This window comes from Anabrus simplex, chromosome 8 (assembly GCF_040414725.1).
Source record: "Anabrus simplex isolate iqAnaSimp1 chromosome 8, ASM4041472v1, whole genome shotgun sequence".
NCBI lineage: Eukaryota > Metazoa > Arthropoda > Insecta > Orthoptera > Tettigoniidae > Anabrus > Anabrus simplex.
The window spans coordinates 103,664,965-103,684,522 of record NC_090272.1 but is presented as its reverse complement, the minus strand read 5'-3'; the positions used below and the strand labels follow the sequence as shown (position 1 = coordinate 103,684,522).

The 19,558-nt window shown below is 38.0% G+C and overlaps 2 protein-coding genes across 5 annotated transcripts in view; one reads left to right on the top strand and one right to left on the bottom strand.

The window, feature by feature from the left end:
• Positions 1 to 6,907, top strand: part of LOC136878859 (double-stranded RNA-specific editase 1) — a 75,707-nt gene extending 68,800 nt beyond the window's left edge. The window contains exon 7 of the mRNA XM_067152400.2: positions 6,235 to 6,907. Coding sequence (XP_067008501.2) covers positions 6,235 to 6,311 — 77 coding nt within the window. The 3' untranslated portion in view covers positions 6,312 to 6,907. The remainder of the gene's footprint in view (positions 1 to 6,234) is intronic.
• A 13-nt stretch (positions 6,908 to 6,920) lies between these two features.
• Positions 6,921 to 19,558, bottom strand: part of LOC136878858 (uncharacterized) — a 317,293-nt gene continuing 304,655 nt past the window's right edge. For 2 of the 4 annotated variants that reach the window (XM_067152397.2, XM_067152398.2), the window contains one exon: positions 6,921 to 7,055. In XM_067152397.2, the coding sequence (XP_067008498.2) occupies positions 6,953 to 7,055 (103 nt within the window). In that variant the 3' untranslated portion in view covers positions 6,921 to 6,952. The remainder of the gene's footprint in view (positions 7,056 to 19,558) is intronic. The other 2 variants (XM_068229039.1, XM_067152399.2) reach the window with 2 other exon arrangements.

The window sequence follows — 19,558 nt, the reverse complement described above, 5'->3', positions numbered from 1 at the left end:
CTGGTTAACCTTCTTTAATGGAAGGAAAACAAGAAGCAGCAGAGGAGTCATATGTGATAGAATTAGCTGTGGTAGGCAGAGTACAATTTGTGTTTGCAGCCAGGGTATTAAGGCCACTTTGTTGCTGAAAGAGTAAGAAGAAAAGAAGTGGAGGGTGATGGCAGAAGCTCAACAGTCATTGGCAGCTATAGTCAAAGAAATTTCTTTGCTGAAGCAGTAATGGAAATAATTTTTTTTTTTTAAATCTTAAAGTGAATTTAATTAGACTAAATTGAACTTCCAAGTTTTGAAATTTAATATGCATATTGCTCATTTATTTTTTGGATGTTTAGCTTTCAAAATGTATTTGAATATTACTGTCATAGCTGGAAACTTCCTTTATAATTTTATTTTTTGTTGCATGTCGGGGAAAAAGTGGTTTTTATGTCTGGAAAAGAGGGAAATGTCGGGGATTTTCAAAATTTTGGATTTTGTGGCCACCCTGAATACTCTTCCCCTAGCATAAAGGATAAATTCTTATGTGCTTGTGTAATTTACCCAACCTCATTTTCAAGTGTATTTATTTGATGCTTTATTTCGCGAGTGTATTGTCCGTCGCCTTCGTGTATCGTGTCCTGCTCGCTACATCAGCCTGTGTGCTTTACGACTGGGTATTCGGGATGGCAATCATCTTATAAGCAAGAGAGGCTAACGCGCGCTAGCAACTCAATCGGTATGAAAGAATGAGTTTCTTATTGTGTGGTTCGCGCACTATTAACATAGCTTCTGTGCATAATTTTCTTGGAGTTGTAGGCCACGTGTTTTTCCTAGCGGTTCTGTGCTTTTCCGCGTGACAAGGTCGTATGTTAATAATGTATGAGACATACCAGTCAGTTTTGTATGTGGTAGCTTCTCATATTTTCAGTGCCTTTTTGTTCATTCCTAATTGATAATTTTAATGAGTTGAATGTATTACTGGGAATTGTGTCGGTGACAGTTTCTGGTATTTTTTCTTCACGTTATGGCCAAAAACATAACAAACGTTATCTCCAAGTGTTCAGAGATACCTATAAAATTAAATTTCTCTTAATTTTACAGCCTAATAAATTAAATTATTATTTGTTTTGTTGCGTGTGTCAGTGTGGTATAAATACAGTGGAATCTCTATATCTCTAATCACCTTGGGAGATATATTTTATTTCGTATTGCACAGTTAATATTGCACAAAATTAGTGTTACAAAGTATTTTTTGCTTCAAGGGAGGAAACGTTTGCTGCGAGAAATCGAGAAATTCGTTTAACCAAATTACTAGTAATAGAGAAATACACGTGAAGAATAGGACAAACGGCCGGAAAATTTAAGTTACATCGAGATACTGAAAATTTGAGTAATGGAGGTCGACTGTATTCTTATTCTTGTGTGTCATAAATGAGTGATTAGGTACTACTTCTTGTAACCTTTTTTAATGTTTTGTTAGTTTAAGATTTTTAGGCCCGGTTTCATCAACACATGTTAGTTCTTAACAAGATGTTAAATCATTTTAACATACGATTTAAGAAAATTTGCGTTTCATCAACAAATGTTAACATTAACAAATGTTAAACTGCGTATTAAAGTTAACATCAGCCATTTCCAATGTTAAATGGCTAACATTAGCATTTAGCAACCTGTTCCAAAATGGCTGCTGTGAATCTCGCTTTCGAGGTGGAATTGCTCTATTTAGATCTTTTACAAAACAATCCTGATCGAAGAAGAGTTCAGCGACGTAATGACTTTGAAAATTTGACGGATCCGAAATTTCTTCATAGATACAGGTTATCGAAAACAGTCGTTGCTAAGGTTGTTGACGAAATTCAAGTGAGGTTAGAATATCCTACGAAGAGAAACTTGACTCTTTCTCCAATGTTGCAGGTACTGATAATATTACGAGTTTTTGCTACTGGTTATTTTCACATAATGGCCGGAGACAATGCTGGAATTTCTAAAGCCACTGTTAATAGAGTTGTTTGTCGAGTGTCTGCAGCAATAGCATCCATGAGAAGGAGGTATATAACATTCCCTTCAGTACAAGAGCGTCAGCAAATTATCCACTACTTCTACGAAATAAGCCATTTTCCTGGTGTTTGTTCTACGTGCAATAGATTGCACACATGTAAGAATCCAATCACCTGGATGAAATTGGGCCGAAATATATCGTAATCGAAAGGGATATTTCTCTGTTAATGTTAATGTTCAGGTGATTAGTGAGCCTAACCTCCAAATCAGGGATATACTTGCTAGGTGGTCTGGTTCTGCACACGACAATACAATATTTAATAACTCCCATATCGGAGCACAGTTTGAAGTGGGACAATTAACGAAGGATTTTGTTAGGTGACAGCGGATACCCGCTAAAAAAATGTATCTGTTTACCCCATTGAAACCCTCGCGGACTTTTCCCGCGCCTCGTCCTTTTCTTTTATCGTCAAGCCATCTGTGCGCTTGCACTCAATAACTTATATATATTTACTAACTAATTCAATTAACAACTCTTCTTCGAAGGAGGAAAAATTAGAACTACGATTCTGTTTCACTTCACGCGCCATATTTTACAGCTGTGCTCAAACAAAAGCGCATCGGATCGCGCTGTAAAACAGCATGTTCGTGCCACTGCCTCCTTGATTCGCACAAGTTCGCAATATTGGGAGAGTTAACAGTCGATTAGTTAACATTTCACAAGAAAAGTTTGATGAAACGCAAGAAACCTAACAAGATGTTAAATTTCTAACTCCGTATTAACTAACTACTTGTTAGTATATATTTAACATGTGTTGATGAAACCGGGCCTAAATGTAATGGTCAGTTCATATTGTAACTGTAGATATGTATGCCTTTTATCCTGTCTTTTTTTTTCCACTTAAACCGTGGTGCAATATATGTGATGAGAACAAAGAATTAACAAAAAAATCTTCTTTATTTTTTATTTCTAAAAGTTGGTAGCTATGATTACATAAAAATTAATCGTAAGCACCCGCCACCGAATAAGACCCTCACGTCTGAATTTCTGACGTCAAAATTTGGAGAAAAATAAATTGCATGTTTCTTTACCCATTTTTTAATTGATTTAATACAAGTAACAAAAACACCACAGTGAGAAATAAAACTAGTTTAACGTACAGATCATTCACAATTCAACGTCGGAAACTTTGATCGCTGTCCAGAAAGATGAAAAGTGCATTCATCTGAAAAAAACAAATCGTTCAGAAAAATCTTCTTCTTCCATATCATCTAGCATGCTAATGCAAAAGTCGTAACTTTCGTTGTAGTCGTCTGGATGCAATAACTGCAGTTTGTACGCCTTCAGGTGCAGACAGTGTTTCAGAACTCGCCGTTACAGTTGGTTGAGGAATGGTAAGTTACTTGCTTCCTCATGTTGTGGATTTCTTTGGGGTCTTTTCGTAAACTGCACAAATACACTAGACATTTTCATTTGATGTGCGTGGACGTCCTGTGCTTTTCCCATTGCAGATGCAACCAGCTTCCACGAACTTTCGATGCCACTGCTAAATCTGCGTATACCAAGGCGGTTGTTTATTAAACTGGCGGCGAAAAGCACGTTGAACTCCAATAATGGACTCTAGTTTTGCTAATTGCGGCACACAAAATGCTTTTTCCTGTTGTGTCACCATTTGCTTACAATCCAACTGACAAGCACCAGCGCTCCGCACACAATGCGGCCGGGTACGACAAGCACCAGCGCCAATGCGGCCGGTATTGGAACTTGCAACAGCGGCGCTTCTACATGGATTGTTCAAATTTTAAACCTTTGTCTGTCCAGGAACGTTGGAGTGGTTCTCCCTTTTGAGTTTGGAAGAAATAAATGTTTGAAATCTGTTCCTTCTTTTTGAATAACCCTGTATTATAGTGTTATGGATGCACATGATACTGGAAAGTAACGTTTCGTCCCATGCCTAAGGGATACATACGACACTGTCTCCCAGCAAATGGGCATCGCATCATGGCTATGTGCTGCGTTCTGCACCTTAAACAGTCTCTAATCTTGCTCACCACTTTGAAATTGGAGACAATCTACATGGATATTCAAAACGGTGTTGGTATAACAGTACAGTAAAACCTTGTTAATTCAAACTCAAGACTCAAAAAATTGGACTTCAAATTACATGATTTTGAATTAACCGCCAATTCGTAATTCAGAAGTGCAACCCTTGCCGCATTACAAAATACTCTAAGGCCAGTTAACCTTGATTCACAGTTAAACCAGTTTAAACCTTTCAAATGCCATGGGAAAAAACCCTATTTCCAAAATGCATCCAAGAAGGTGCATTTAGAATAATCAAATAATGCACTTGGATAACTCACTGACAAACATAACCTCTTGCAACGAAAGAAAGAAATAAAGAAAAAAGTGCTTTATTCATTGGATTACTGTACTTTATATGCATGTTAGATGCCCTATACTTACACAGACAGTACCCGATACTTTTAAAACATCGTGGGTAATCAAACTTTCCTATGATGAGAGGAAAAAGTCTGTCGCTTCCTTCTGCATGACAATACAGTCACACTATCCTTATTCAATTTCCCGTCATGGCCTTTTTCTCGTACTTCAGAAATGTAAATACTTGCCGCGTCACAAAGTATTCTAAAAGAGACCCATTAATGCATGCACCTTGATTCACAGTTTAAGCATTTCAAATGCCGTGGGAAAAACTTATTTCCGAAATGTATCCAACAAGTTGCATTTACAGTGTTCAAATAATGCACTTAGATAAATCACTGACAGACATAACCTCATGCAACGAACGAAAAAAAATCACATGATTCAAGGACTAGGATAAATTATGCTGGTTCCCTTTGCAAATGCATTATATTTTGGATTACTCTACCGTATGAATCTTTAGATGCCTTGTACTTGCACAGGAAGTGCCTGACACCTGTAAAACCTTGTGGCTCATCGAACTTTCGTATGACAAGGGGAGGGATTCTGTCGCTTCCGTGTGCGTTGCAACGCAGTACAATGACCCCTCCACCCTTGTTAGATTTCCCGCCTGGCACTTTCTCCATTTTAAAACCATAAGACCGTTTGGCTTGGCATTAAAAGAAAGCAATGCAGTTTCGTTGGCAATGACAATATTGTTCGGTGCCTACGATTTGATCATATGAGCCACGTTTTTTCGTCAATTGTCGGCATCGCGAGTGTTAGCGAATTCTATTTCTCTGCACACTGCGTGCTGCGTGATATTACGGCATTCCTTAAAACGTTGAATACAAAAGAATTCAGATTTCATTCAAACTTAGCAATTATGAAGCACACTGTAGACACACCGAAGTGTGTGAAAGAGCATAAAGCTAGCCCTGCACGTTCCGGAAGACGTGTTCTATCATGTCGTGGATAAATTTTGAAATTAAATCACTCTGTAACATACTATTGTTTTAAAATGGAAAGGCAGTTTCGAATTAAAATTCTGAGTTTTGGTAATGAACTTCGAATTACGAATTATCTGTATTTAGAATTAAACAATTTTAAATAACATGCAAAACTGTATCTCATGAGTCCGGGAACGAGAGCTGCTTCTTATTAGGTGGGATTTTGGATTGACCAGTTTCAAATATCGCGGTTCTACTGTAAATGCTGACGTGGAGACTGCCAAATTAAAACCAGTTAAGTTAATAAATTTCATTATTCGTCCGTATTGAACCAAGATTACAATTTATTAAAATTTGTATCCACCTTATTCATGATCAGGATGAAATGACGACACATACACCCAGCCCCCGTACCAGAGAAATTAACCAATGAAGGTTAAAATTCCCAACGCTGCCGGGAATCGAACCCGGGACCCCTGTGACCAAAGGCCAGCACGCTAACCATTTAGCCATGGAGTCAGACATTGGTTCAGTCTTATATCAAGACTAGACAAATCCCACCTCGTACATTGTTCCTGGGACATTAGAAATCAAGCAGAGGAAGGCCAATGGCCTTTCAATCTGCAATGGAGAAAGAAGGGCACTCCCGTTGTGGTTTTTTTTCTTTTTCTTTCCCATTGCTGAAAATAGAAGATGCACCATTTTTGTCAAATCTTTTCTTCAGGATGTTAGTTCTTAATATGAAATGTTTAGCTTTGTTTAGGGGATTTTATATGAAAGAAATTTCATATTTACAGGAGTAAAATTTTCTCCTTTACCCTTTTCCTATGTCAAGAACTATGTCGTGCTTGCAGTATAGTAACCTAATCAAACAATGTTATGTTACAGCCAAAAACAAGAAGGATGCAAAAAAGGAAGCTGCAAAGTCTGCTCTTGCTGGCACTTTCAACATATTTTACGAGTAATTCACAACAGTTGGTGGAAAAAAAACCTGGTTTGCTTAGCTTTCCTGTGCTCCGTGATTAAACCGAAGAGTTTTATCTGTTTAGAATATAGCATCAGTAGCATTCAATTTGCTGTACATTGACTGCATTATATGCATTTTGACTTGTCTTTTAGAATTAAATGTACATCTCTTTGCAGTTACTGTGACACGTATTAGTATCAAATGGTAGCTTCTTCGTATTAATTTAACGTTCAATTGTTGTCCAAGTTTTGTTATCACTCGCAATAATATTGTCCCAGATCATTGTTCTTATTAGTCTTTTATTATGGAGCCAGTTTTGTTGAAATAACAGTGACTGGAAGAGCACAGATTCAATGTGCATGTGGTCCATATGAGCAGTTTGCAACTATCCTACTTCAATATAAAGTTTTTAAAAAAATTTCAGCTCTGTCATATGAAGATGTAATGACTTGAATCTGTGCTTTTCCTCTAAAATTTGTATAAAATGATATTTGTATTTTCTCCATATATTTATTTCAACAATAGTAATTATAGTCAACAATATTACTATATAGTAATATCAAATGATTTTCAATAAAGAATTATTTACTTGTAGCCATCTTTACTTGCCCTGATCCTTCAGTAGCTAAACATGATTAATTATTTAAATTCCAGTTCAATCAGTGTTTTTGCAAGTACATGCATTCCTATTTCTTTATTCACCAGTCCCTTGAAAATATCATGTAGTATACCATCGGCCACTCTGAAAAAAACGAGAGAAGTATGTCAGTTTAAAAAGTCCATTTGAGAATTTGACTTGTGCTTCAGTAATTCAAGGCATACATTAAAATAAATACACAAGACACTCCTGCAAGATTCTGTCTACAGTTTAGAGAATGGGCTTCTTAACAGTTGAATAAATGGCTCTAGAAGGTAGTTTTTGAACATAACATCTCACTGACATAGAACGAGCTGTTCTATGGTAATTGTAACTTATAAATAAAATAAGCTAATGTGAAGAATGATTTCAAAATGAAAACGTTAGGCTTAAATGAGACGTCCAATCTGTATTGAGAGTTTGTCCTTTTAAATTGTCTCAAACCTAGAATGATTAAAGGACGACATGGTATAGCCCAACTCTTGTTCTCATTGTTCTAGTCAGTAATGGTTGGCAAGGAGGAACTGTCTGACTACAGTGTAAATTCACTTTATAATGTTCTGCAGTTGTGGAAGGCTGGATTTTAAAGCCAGCAATCTGAACTGAGGTGAGAATACTGACTACCGTCTAGCTATGCACAATGTGGGGTGATACAAACCCCATTTACCAGATTTTTTACATATATATATTTCTGATTTCAGCTATTACATTTGCGATAGAATTGTACCTACATACAATTTGTAGGAGAGCTTCCGCACTACATAAACCGTACTCTACTCTTGCATAATGGTAATCTAAAAGAAAAGTAAATGATTGTGTTTGGTGTTAGAGAAGAGGATCTATCTGTGTTTCTTTCAAGGAATGAAGAAAAACTGTAATGATGATATGTTGGAAGGTGTATTAGAAGTTATGGAAACACAAATAGAAGAGGATTGCCGTATTTACACAAATAATCCCCGCACCCTAACTTTAGGTAGGCTTATTTTGAAAAAAATGCCAACATTAACGCAAATAAAACCTGTGCCCCAATTTTTTAAAAAGAAATGTGCGGGTATTATTTGCGTAAATACGGTAATATCTTCCAAGTTCCAGTTCTGTCTGATATCCAACAACTGCAAACGTCTCCTGAACCCATGATATTTGGCAAAATGGCTATGCGTGGAGTTGCAGTCTTCCAAAGAGAAGGGGCCATATTTTAAAAATCAAGACCACAAAAGAAGAAAAGCCACTTGAGGCTTGAAATCTTCTCTTCGGTGAGGAGATACTGAATACTAAATTTTCATTTACAAACAAAACTTGAGAAATTCCAGAAATTGTATTTTGAAAATTATTTTTCTGGTGTGCTTGGCCACAATGAAGTCGGCGTAGAACTATGGTTGCCAGTTGCAACACCCCCAAAATAATGATGGGTGAAAACGTTCTGAAGAGAACGTCATAGGGAAGTGCGCACAAGTCAAAATAAAAACAAAGGTGCAAGGAAGCAAAACAATAAATAACTCTTCAAAATGTAAATAAGGAAGCAAGAAAACAAGGAAGAGTGCAGAGCCTTACCCATAAATGAGGTTAGAGGAGGGGATCACTAGGAATTGCGACGGACATCGCTCATGACACCAACATAAGATTTTAAAATAAATATATACTTGAAAGGAAATTCATGTTTACATATTATCAAATAAAAGGAATCTTAGACCACCCATGCTGAAGAGAACTTGAAGAAATAAAAATTTAATTGGGATCCCTGAAAATCGGTCAAATAAATAATCTAGATATAAATAAAATTAATAACTTTTAAAATAAAATAGTTTCTTCATTTTTAAAATAAAATCCTGGTGCACCAGACCGCTAAACTCAACAAGTTACTAAAAAGGGGTTTGTAAACAAACTTAAAATTTTAATAAAATTAACAACGAATTAAACAGAGGGCTTCTGACACATCCTAGTGGAAGGATCATTCTCCATAAAACCCCCATAACGTAAATAAAACAAAGCATGAAGATAAAAGGGTTCACACACCAAAATGAAAACACATATTGCAAGGAAATTAAAATAAAATCAACACTAATAATTTATGAACCAAATCACACCACATAGTAGATGTGGTAATTAACAAAACACGACCCGAAATACATAATATAATGAGCAGGACACACATCACAAGGAACCCAACACACGATACCGCAAAACAATCCCACATAATATTCACAGACACACACACCAGCGTCCACAAAACCCAACGAGACAATAATCCCCAAGTTCAGTTGCGTAACTGCCACACGATGATAAGATGAACAACAACAATATGAAGAGTAGATAAGGCCAAAGCTACGATCGCTCCACACTAGGGGTGCCCAAAGTCCTCAATTAAAACCCCAAAACATTACATTGTTGATGAATTACATCTTCAAATAAATGTAGGTATCCGTATATCATGAGGTAATAATAAATAAAACCACCCGCAGTAATGCAGAAATGTACAATACTATTTCCTAACCCTACCTATCAACTAAATAAAAAATATACAAAATGTAACTAATAATAATATAGTTTTTAAAATAAAGGGAGGGGTTCAGTGCAAGCATAGTAATTAGGTCTGAACACGAGTAACAGGAAGCCTCCGTGGCTCAGACGGCAGAGCGTCGGCCTCTCACCGCCGGATACCGTGGTTCAAATCCCGGTCACTCCATGTGAGATTTGTGCTGGACAAAGCGGAGGTGAGACAGGTTTTTCTCCGGGTACTCCGGTTTTCCCTGTCATCTTTCATTCCAGCAACATTCTCCATTATCATTTCATAGCATTATCATTAATTAATAATCACTTTGGGAGTGGTGACCCCATCGTACTACAGCCTATATCTGCTTCATTCATTACATCCCTGACCCGGTCAATGACTGGAAAACAGGTTGTAGGTTTTCATTTTCACGAGTAACAGGAGGCCGAAACACACGAAACAATAATACGAGAATCGCAACATCAGAGAAAAGACAATAATGTGCACTACAATAAGCACCGTTATATGGATATGAATTTTACAAATGAAACAGCACACGAATAAAACTCAGGGAAAACATGCAGGTACATCAGAAATAAGAGTAAACCAAAGAAAAACAAAAAATTTGGAAAAAGCAAGAACGAATTTTGCCGGTTACCTTGAGCAAATCCAAAACTACGCTATTACACAACGTACACTTCAAGTAAAATCACTTAACCGTGGCCTAATTTCACCAACAATAAAACAGTTATTGAATACAGAAAATCACACCAAGAAGTAATATACACAATAATGAAGCCAACAGTGTACCCACACGGTGATCAATCCTGCCCAGGTAACCTACTCGTGTTATACCTAATTACTAATGCACTTACAACTAAAAATATTTAAAAAAACTTACATTATACTACACACAAAGATACTTAAAATACTGTACTAATACCACACATTTAATCTTCCTCGCTAGGCGAGGTATACCCGCCGTACTTAACCGACACCAATCGGTTCAGTCATAATAATCATAATTTGAATTGTAAAGTAGCCGTACGAGCCGTAAGCCATGGTGAGTTGCTTCCAGACACGAGCAAGTTCCACCGGCAAAAGATGCATTCCACACTCCGCCACATGGCGCGACACAGCAACACGCTCTGACGGAGACCGCCAAACCATCCAGATAAGTTGCTAGGCACACACACAGATGGCGTAAAAGTCCATGTATCTGTCCATCAAGTAATGATACCTCGCAGGAGAACACCCCAAACAGTAAAATATGTGACGAAAAGTCACAATTGTCACGTTTAGACAGAGTAGTTGACCAATATTCAAACAGTTCAGAGCGGTCATGCATAAATTAACCCAAGTTTACCAGATACAAGGTTTTAGTCATCCAATACAACCAATGGTGTAGAATATCAGTTCCAAATAGACAATGGCAAAATTATCAATGACGACGTCGGCACATTAGCAATAAAGGAGGGTCCAACAGTAAGATGCTTAATCCACAAAAAGTCACTTGTGCGGATAGTTCACACAATTTAATAAGTGTCGAGTAGACAGTTGATTGTTCAGAGTATATGGCACGAGTAGCGTATTTTGTTAATAACGCTGCACAATTTTTGGGGATTTGTCTGTACATAGCAATTTCTTTTCCCGACAGAATCTTGATTAAACCACAAAAGGCAACAGACTGGTGGGAAAATTTTAATGTCGAACGACAGCGTGGCCGTATCAGATCATTGTCTTACCATATATCGTCGCTCCTACGCCAAACTATCGAGGGTACTACTCTTCAGTGCTTTTGTGATTATTGGTGAACAACTTGTAAAAGGTAGAGATAGTTGCCTGTTCTCGCTGTATATACCAATGCTTTACCATATGTAGGGAAGGTCGAAGATTGTGTATATCCCCCTCATTGATAAATGCTAAAGGATCATCAATTGACAAAGGTAGGAAAAATAAACCTGAGATTCTGCCTCAGTTCTGTATTCCCAAGCTCCCTGTGGGCCGATTGTATAAACTGTTTGATCTTAGATCAGAGGCGAATTTGATCTCAGGTCACGCAAAATTTAGACGTTTCTATTGTATAAACATTTATCTGAGATCATTTCGCACTGAACTACGATCACCTTTGACTGGAGAAATTTCTCTGATTAAACTCTTTGATCTTAGTGTAAGGAGTTGTTTTCTACTTTTGAGATACAAGAACAGCTGATTGTTATTAAAATATTACCTGTGTTTTTACGATAAATGGTAAAAAAAATGCACTGAAGTCTAACCTCATACATTGCCAGCTATCGTTGTCCATATATATGCAATATTACGCTTCTTTTATTACTGTAGTGTGATGTAATATAATCTCGATAAATTGCTTACGCTATCTTATCTCGTTCGTATTTTATTTATTTATTTATTGACTTTAGCAGTGGTGAAGTTAGGGCTCATGGCCTTCTCTTACACTTAACCACATAATTACTTTACAGATAATACATATATAAAAGAAATGTACTATTCTATCATAAAATCAAAGATAACATAAAATTTAGAGATTTGGACAACATACAGTATAATGAAGAAAGAAAGCAGAGTTCAACAAATAAAATAGAATAAAATTCGGAGCGTAAAGGTAATGAGAAGGAGACAAAGTTATAATGAAAGAATAAGATACAAACTGAAAAAATAAGCAATGCATAAAGGGAATACAATAAGTAATAAAGTAAATGGAAATATAAGTATGGCCATAAAAGTGATCTATGTACATGAGTAAGAAGCTAAATATGATGTACATTACACTATAATAATAACCACAATCACACAACGTATCATACGGCATCATACACAAAACAGTCGGCGGTATTTGACAGGTAATCTCTACATGCAGTCTTAAATTTCGATATTGAGTTAGAGTTCCTGACAGCAGCTGGGAGTGAATTCCAAAGTCGTGACCCAGCCACAACGAAGGATCTGTTATATATTGAAGAGTGGTTGACGGGAATAGCGAGGGAAGTGCCAGATCTAGTGTTACAATTATGGAATGGGGATAATAAATGGAATTTTGAAGAGATGTATTTGGGTAGATTTTCCTTCTGACTTCGATATATCAACGTAAGTACGTGGAATTTCCGTCGCTTCTCGGGTTTCAGCCAGGATAGAAATGTGTAGCTAGGGGTTATGTGAGCATTGTAACTCAAGTTAAAAACAAATCGAAGACCAGAGTTCAATGCTCATTGAAGTTTCATAGTTTGTTCACGGTCGCATCAATGAATGTCGCAGTAGTCAAGTATTGGTAGTATCAAAGTTTGGAGTAGTTTTATCTTCACATCTTGTGGCAAAATGTCTTCATGTCGTTTCAGAGGGTGTAGCGTCGCGTACATCTTTCTACATGTATTTCTTACGTGTTCAGACCAGTCAAGAGTTTCACATACCTAGGTTCTTAACTTCCTTACTGAACGGGATTACAGTGGCATTTAATGTCGCCGGAGGAATATCATAATTTTTATACATGATGTTAATCATTTCTGAGAACCGATAATGATTGAGTTTTTTGGGGGTTGAGGAGGAGAGTTTTCACTGGCGTACACACTGAGTTGTTGAAGGTCGGAGTTTATATCTCTTATTGCATTCAATATATCATTTATATTAACATGGCAGTAATTTTGGATGTTGTTGGCAAAGAGGTGATACCCATTATACATTTTTTTTTTTTTTTTTTGCTAGGGGCTTTACGTCGCACCGACACAGATAGGTCTTATGGCGACGATGGGATAGGAAAGGCCTAGGAGTTGGAAGGAAGCGGCCGTGGCCTTAATTAAGGTACAGCCCCAGCATTTGCCTGGTGTGAAAATGGGAAACCACGGAAAACCATTTTCAGGGCTGCCGATAGTGGGATTCGAACCTACTATCTCCCGGATGCAAGCTCACAGCCGCGCGCCTCTACACATTATACATTTTAAAGGAGATGTCATTTATATAGAGGACAAACAAAAGGGGTCCACGAACAGAACCTTGGGGGGTTCCTGCCTTCTGGAGTCGCCACTGAGAAGCAGTATCTTGTACTGTAACACGTTGCATATGATCTGTAAGATATGCAGTGAAAAATTTTAAAGCAACATTACCGAAAAACGATTTGAGCTTCATCAGCAATGTCTGGATGTTCATCGTGTCAAAAGCACTGCTGAAGTCAAGGAGTGTGAGTATTGTCACTTGTCTGATGTCCTCAGTCACTTTGAGTATGGCAGTGGCTGTGCTATGACCCTTCTTGAAGGCAGATTGCAGCGGCTCAAGAAGAGAGTGAGCCTGAAGGTATTCCAGTATTTGCACATGACCAACCGTTCTAACGCTTTGGAGAGAGCAGGGAGAATCGAAATGGGATGGTACTCTGATAGGAGTTTCGAACCTGGGGTTTTAGGAAGTGGAATTACATTGGCGTACTTCCAAATTGTCGGTAATGTACCGTTTTTGAGACTAATTAAAAATATGGGTAGAATAGCGCCAATAATATTATGTATGAAAGTAATGGGAATTTCATTGACACAGCTTGCTTTGGATTTAATAGAATACAAGACTTTAACTTCATTAGTGCTGACGATACGAAAGGCAAGGCGATTTTGTGGAACAGGTGCTGGGACATTATTTTTATGTGTGGTTTGTCAAGCGGATTAGACCGAGCTCTCTCTTCCGTGAAATACTCATTTAAATTGTCGAGTGGAATGTCAGGTACCTGAAGCTGTTGTGTTTTTCCTATGCCCATGGCTCGGAGATGTCTCCAGGCACTAGCCTTATTTAGGTTACTTACCGATTCGTGAACATATTTAAATTTAAGATTACGGATGATTTGTTTAGTTTTATTCCTAATTATTCTATACTGTTCATAGTCACTTGGGTCTTGAGTACGTTCGTAATGTAGATAAAGAGCATCACGTTGAGACATCATATTTTTAACTGCAGAGGTTAGCCATGGATTAGGTTTGCGGGATATTCTGATCTGTCTTTTCGGTGCATGTTTGTTGTATAGATTGTGTATTAACGAATTAAATGTATTTATTTTTTCATCAATGTCTGTCAGATTTAAAATGCTATTCCACGGAAGATTGTAGGCATCGTTTCTTAATTTATAGATGTCAATATCTTTCATATTCCTGCACGTTATACACCTAGGTTTATATTTTGGAACGCGAAGTGAGTACGAAGAAATATAAGATCGTGGGTGGACACGGCCGGTACTGATATTTGTCCGTGGGTTACCACTTTCTGAGGGTCGTTTGTTACTTTGAGATCTATTAAGGTGTGGGAAATATTGGCATTACGTACATGGTTAGTAGGGTCAGAGGGAAGGATAGTCAAGTCACATGAGGAAAACAAGTCTTCTAGTTTCTTAGTATCGTATTTCTTCGTAAGTAGATTTGTATTGAAGTCCCCTAATACAGGGTTATTCTAAACTAGCTGATGTACCCGTGCTTCGCTACGGAATTTTACATTGTATACCGAATTCTAGGTTTGTTAGTGTACGCGTTGTGAGCAAGATTGTATTAAATTCCATAGCTCTTAACTTTATCCTAGAAACGTGACGGGGAAATCAGCAAACGTCTTTTCTCATATGAAGACTGAGTTAGGGAATTTTCATTGTAATGGTAGGCCCGCTTGCCTTCAGTCACAATCAGTTATCATTATAATTGTAGACACTCACTCTCCACCTGCATTTTTACATCCTCAAAAAGACTGTCTCAGTTGTTTTCCCAACTGAAATGAACATACGTCATTACAATGACGTCAGTTAGGAATGGCGCGATTAAATGCATTGCCTTCATATGAAATACTCGATCGAACAGTCCAAAGTTCCAGAGCTGGAATGATCAAAGCCGCGATCCGTGAACACTCTTCATCTTTCTTCGGCAGGGAGGGGGTCGAATAGTGGAGACTCCCAGATCAAAAACTATGTCCTTTTACTAATCTGTTTCCTAGGAGTACCCGATGAGTCGGAAAATCGTAATTCACTACACTGGCGGCGGAAAAATCTATCTGACTTGGAGGCAAATTTTTCCTCCAAGCCAGAGAAGAAACGCCCTCTTCACTGCTAATTTGGAATAAAATGAATGTAGAATTTAATAAAAGTGAAGAGGAAGAAGCTTTTCTTAAGAGACGGCTCTTTTCAGGGTGGAATTTTGAGTTATTTAGTGAATTGTGGTGCTATAACTTGGAGTAGGCCTAAATTGTTATTCTAGACCAGGCCATACTGCTACTACAACGTATGCACACTGCTAATTGAAAACAGCGCGTCAGATTAGGGATCGAATAGCTGGAATACTATGATGAACCAGTGTATTACGTACCATCTGTATCAGAAATTGTATGAACCAGAGGAATGGCATGCTAAAGAACAAAGTGTTCTAACTCCCTAGCTATTTCCTGCCAATATTCAGTCTGTTATACTCGGTACGCAGCAGTGATCCCATCTATCAGAGTTGAGAGGCAGCATAAGAGACAAAGAACATCACAGCAAACAATGGTCAATGTAATGTTATTGTTGATCAATGTTATGCGCTTTCGATATTGTAGTTCTTCACATTTAGTTTTCTTCCGACTCTGAAATACCACTCTTACCATAGTCGGTACGGTAAAACTGAATAAAACATAAATGATAGGAAATTGTATTCCCAATAACTTTTGTTATGTAATACTTTTCGATAGCACCAATAACATAGGTATTTAAAAATTACATTTTAGACACCTTCCTCTAAACTACAATTTCATCCAGGGTGAATACATTTGTTTGAATTCTGTTGACCCATTTTCTCGTGGCTCGGCGTTGATATGGACTTAGCAATAAAATTACAAATTCTTGAATGTCTGTGTTATCACAGCCGGTAAGGTAAAAATGTATAAGGCGTAAATGGTCTGAAATTTAATTCTGTGTAACTTTGGTTATGTAGTATTTATCGATACAACCACATATAATACAAATATTTGAGAATTAACTTTTAGGCCTTCCCCTAAACTACCATTTCACTCACTGAATAGAATGATTCATAGCCTGGATCATAGCAGTTCATTCTCTGACTATGCGTGCCAGTTTTCATTGTGATAGGACCACTCATAACGTAAATATTTAAGAATTACTTTTGACCTTCACCTAAACTACCATTTCACTCAGCGTGAATAAAATGAGTCAAAGCCTTGATTGAATCTACTTATTTCCCGACTTTGCATACCAATTTTCATTAAGATAGGACCTCTAATAATATAAATATTTGAAATTTTAATTTTAGGCCTTCGCCTAAACTACCATTTCTATCAGCGTGAATAAAATTATTCATAGTTTAGATTATAGCGTCTTATTCCCCGACTTTACATACTGATTTTCATTAAATTATCATTAGCCGTTTTCTAGTGATGCGTGTACATACATACATACAGACAGACAGACAGACAGAAATTACGGAAAAGTAAGAAGTGTATTTCCTAGTTACTGTGGACATGACAGAAACAGAAATACCATTCTTTTCAAATTCTGAGCAATGTACAGACAAAACTCTTATTTTATATATATAGATGATTGTTGGGGTTACAAAAATTCATAACTCACAGTGCAATTGACGCAGGAGTATGAATCTTGTTTTATTGTGTGCTGTAACTCATAAAGTTATTTTGACATACAATACAATATGTGCGCCTTGTGTCACTGTACACACATCTACTTGATAGTCCATCTCTTCCCACACGAGTCAACATAGCAGCGGTGATGCTTTCGGAGGCGGTTTGGATGCGCTGCTTCACTTCCTGAATATCCACCGGTAGAGGAACAAATACCTGATCTTTAACATATCTCCACAGGAAGAAATCGCATGGTGTAAGATCTGGTGAACGTGGTGGGACCTTCCGTCCCATCCATCGTTGTGGGAGTTCTTGACCTTTAGGCGCATTCGTAACACGCCATACTGTGGTTTGAGGAACTTGCAATTCCCTGCTACATCTCCTCATTGATTTCCTAGGACTACGGAGATAAATGCCCCTAGGATTCACATTCGCTTCTGACACAGCGGGACGCCCACTGAATTTCCCTTTGCACAAACAACCTGTATCCACAAATTGTGCGTACCATCTTCGAATAGAGTTGTCGGAAGGAGGCTCCTTCCCGTATTTTGTCCGAAAATGGCGCTGGACTCTGGTAACGGATCGGTGTTGATGAAATTCAAGAGTACAAAAAGCTTTCTCCTTATCGCTAACTGCCATTTTGTTAAACACTGCTATTACTGCCATCTGGTGGTAACTTATGTACTACAGTTGATGCAAAACAAAACTGAGAGTTTGTTTGACCGTTAATGCAACAATAAAAATGGTACGTTTTTCAAGTTTTCAAAAAAAAAATTACGAAACCCCGACAATCATTTAGAATAACCCTGTATAATGATATGTTGATAGGCTGGTAGCAAGTTAAGTAGGTGCGTTTCAAATTAGGTCAAGTAAGATACTTTAGGTGGTCGGTAAACCACTCCAATAAGTATTTTCTGTCCACTAGCAACTACTTCAACAAACATAAACTCCGTCCTCGGCAATTCACCGGTCGATGAGGTACAAATGACACGGTTCTTCAGGTCATCTCTACAGTAGAGAACAGTACCTCCACCCCTCTTATTTGTACGATCATGGCAGTAGAGGTTATAGCCGTCGAGGTGAACCATGTTGTTTGGAATTGATGGCAATAACCAGCTTTCACTAATACCTATTAAATGGACGCTATTGTTGTTAATTATAGCCTGAATTTCGTCAATGTGTGCGGGCAAACTTAGGCTGTTCAAGTGACAACACTGGAGAGTATGAGGATATAGAGAAAGTTCTTGTTTCAAAAGATTACCGGCATCTATGTTCTGTGAAGGAGTGAGGGGTGTGCTATTCTTAGAGATCATTGTCATGAGGAAATACTGTCGCTACCTGACTAACGGGCGTACTTTAACTGAGACAAAAAAGAAAATCTTACCTGGATTTGCTGAAGAAATGGACTGGTGACTGGTTAAGACACACACACACACACACACGTAAACCTAATAATAATAATAACAACTTTTAGTGGGCACATCACAATGGTCATATCACTCCGATAATCCACCTAACCGCCTCATATGTAAGTTCAGTTCATTAGGTGAGCTAATATGGAGCTTTTTCCCGTCTTCCAAATGAACGATAATGCGGCCGCCCTGCGTCGAAACTCGCCGCATACCCCAGAAGTCCCGAGCTTTATGCAGTACTTCTTTCCTTTTGGACGTCAGAGATTCGGTTAATAATAATTTGGTACCTTTAAGAGGTACCTTGGCGCGCCAGATGCGGTCTCTTTCATGGTACCTGAGGAATTTAATGATGATCGACCTATTACAGCTTACAGGCCTCAGCTGCTGTCCTCTTCATACGGCCCAGCTTATGACATTGATCTATACTGTCTATAGACAATTCAATGTTCAGACTGTTGTTTAACGTACCCAGCGCCACAGCGTACGTGTCCTCGTTGGGGGTCTCTCAGACACCATGAAGGAGTAGGCAGTTCCTTCTGCTATATTGCTCTGCCTCGTCAATCAGGATGTCCTACTGGTCGAGACGTTCCTGTAGATGGCTTACCTCCTTCTTTCTTTCACTTAGTTCCTCTGAAATTATTTCCTGAAAGTCCTGGAACTCTGAAGCGAGGCCGGTTAGTGTGTCACCTGGGTTGGCAGCCATGGCTTCCTCCAAGCATGCTTGGAATTCTGCCATTCGCTTCTCGAACTTCGAAAGACGTTCATTTACGGCCTTCAGCGTCATAGTACTTCACGGCTATTGAAGTTCACACTTAAATAAAGCACTAGCACACCCACGAATATTAAAATAATTATTATCTAGCTGATATGGCGGTGAATTGCAGAGCATGTTTACTCGCGTTGTACAGCGCGCGCCGTCTTCTCACTTTACAGATGTCTGGTCTGATTTCTCGGATATATCGTCCCCACTCTGGCAAACTAGCGAAAGTGACAAACTAGGGAATCTGTAGTTCTCAAGTTTTGGTCTATATTTTATTATTTATACATTGTCTACCCTCTTTCAAAGTCTCACATCTGCAGCTCGTTTGTATGCCTAACACATAAAACCAATCATTAAATAT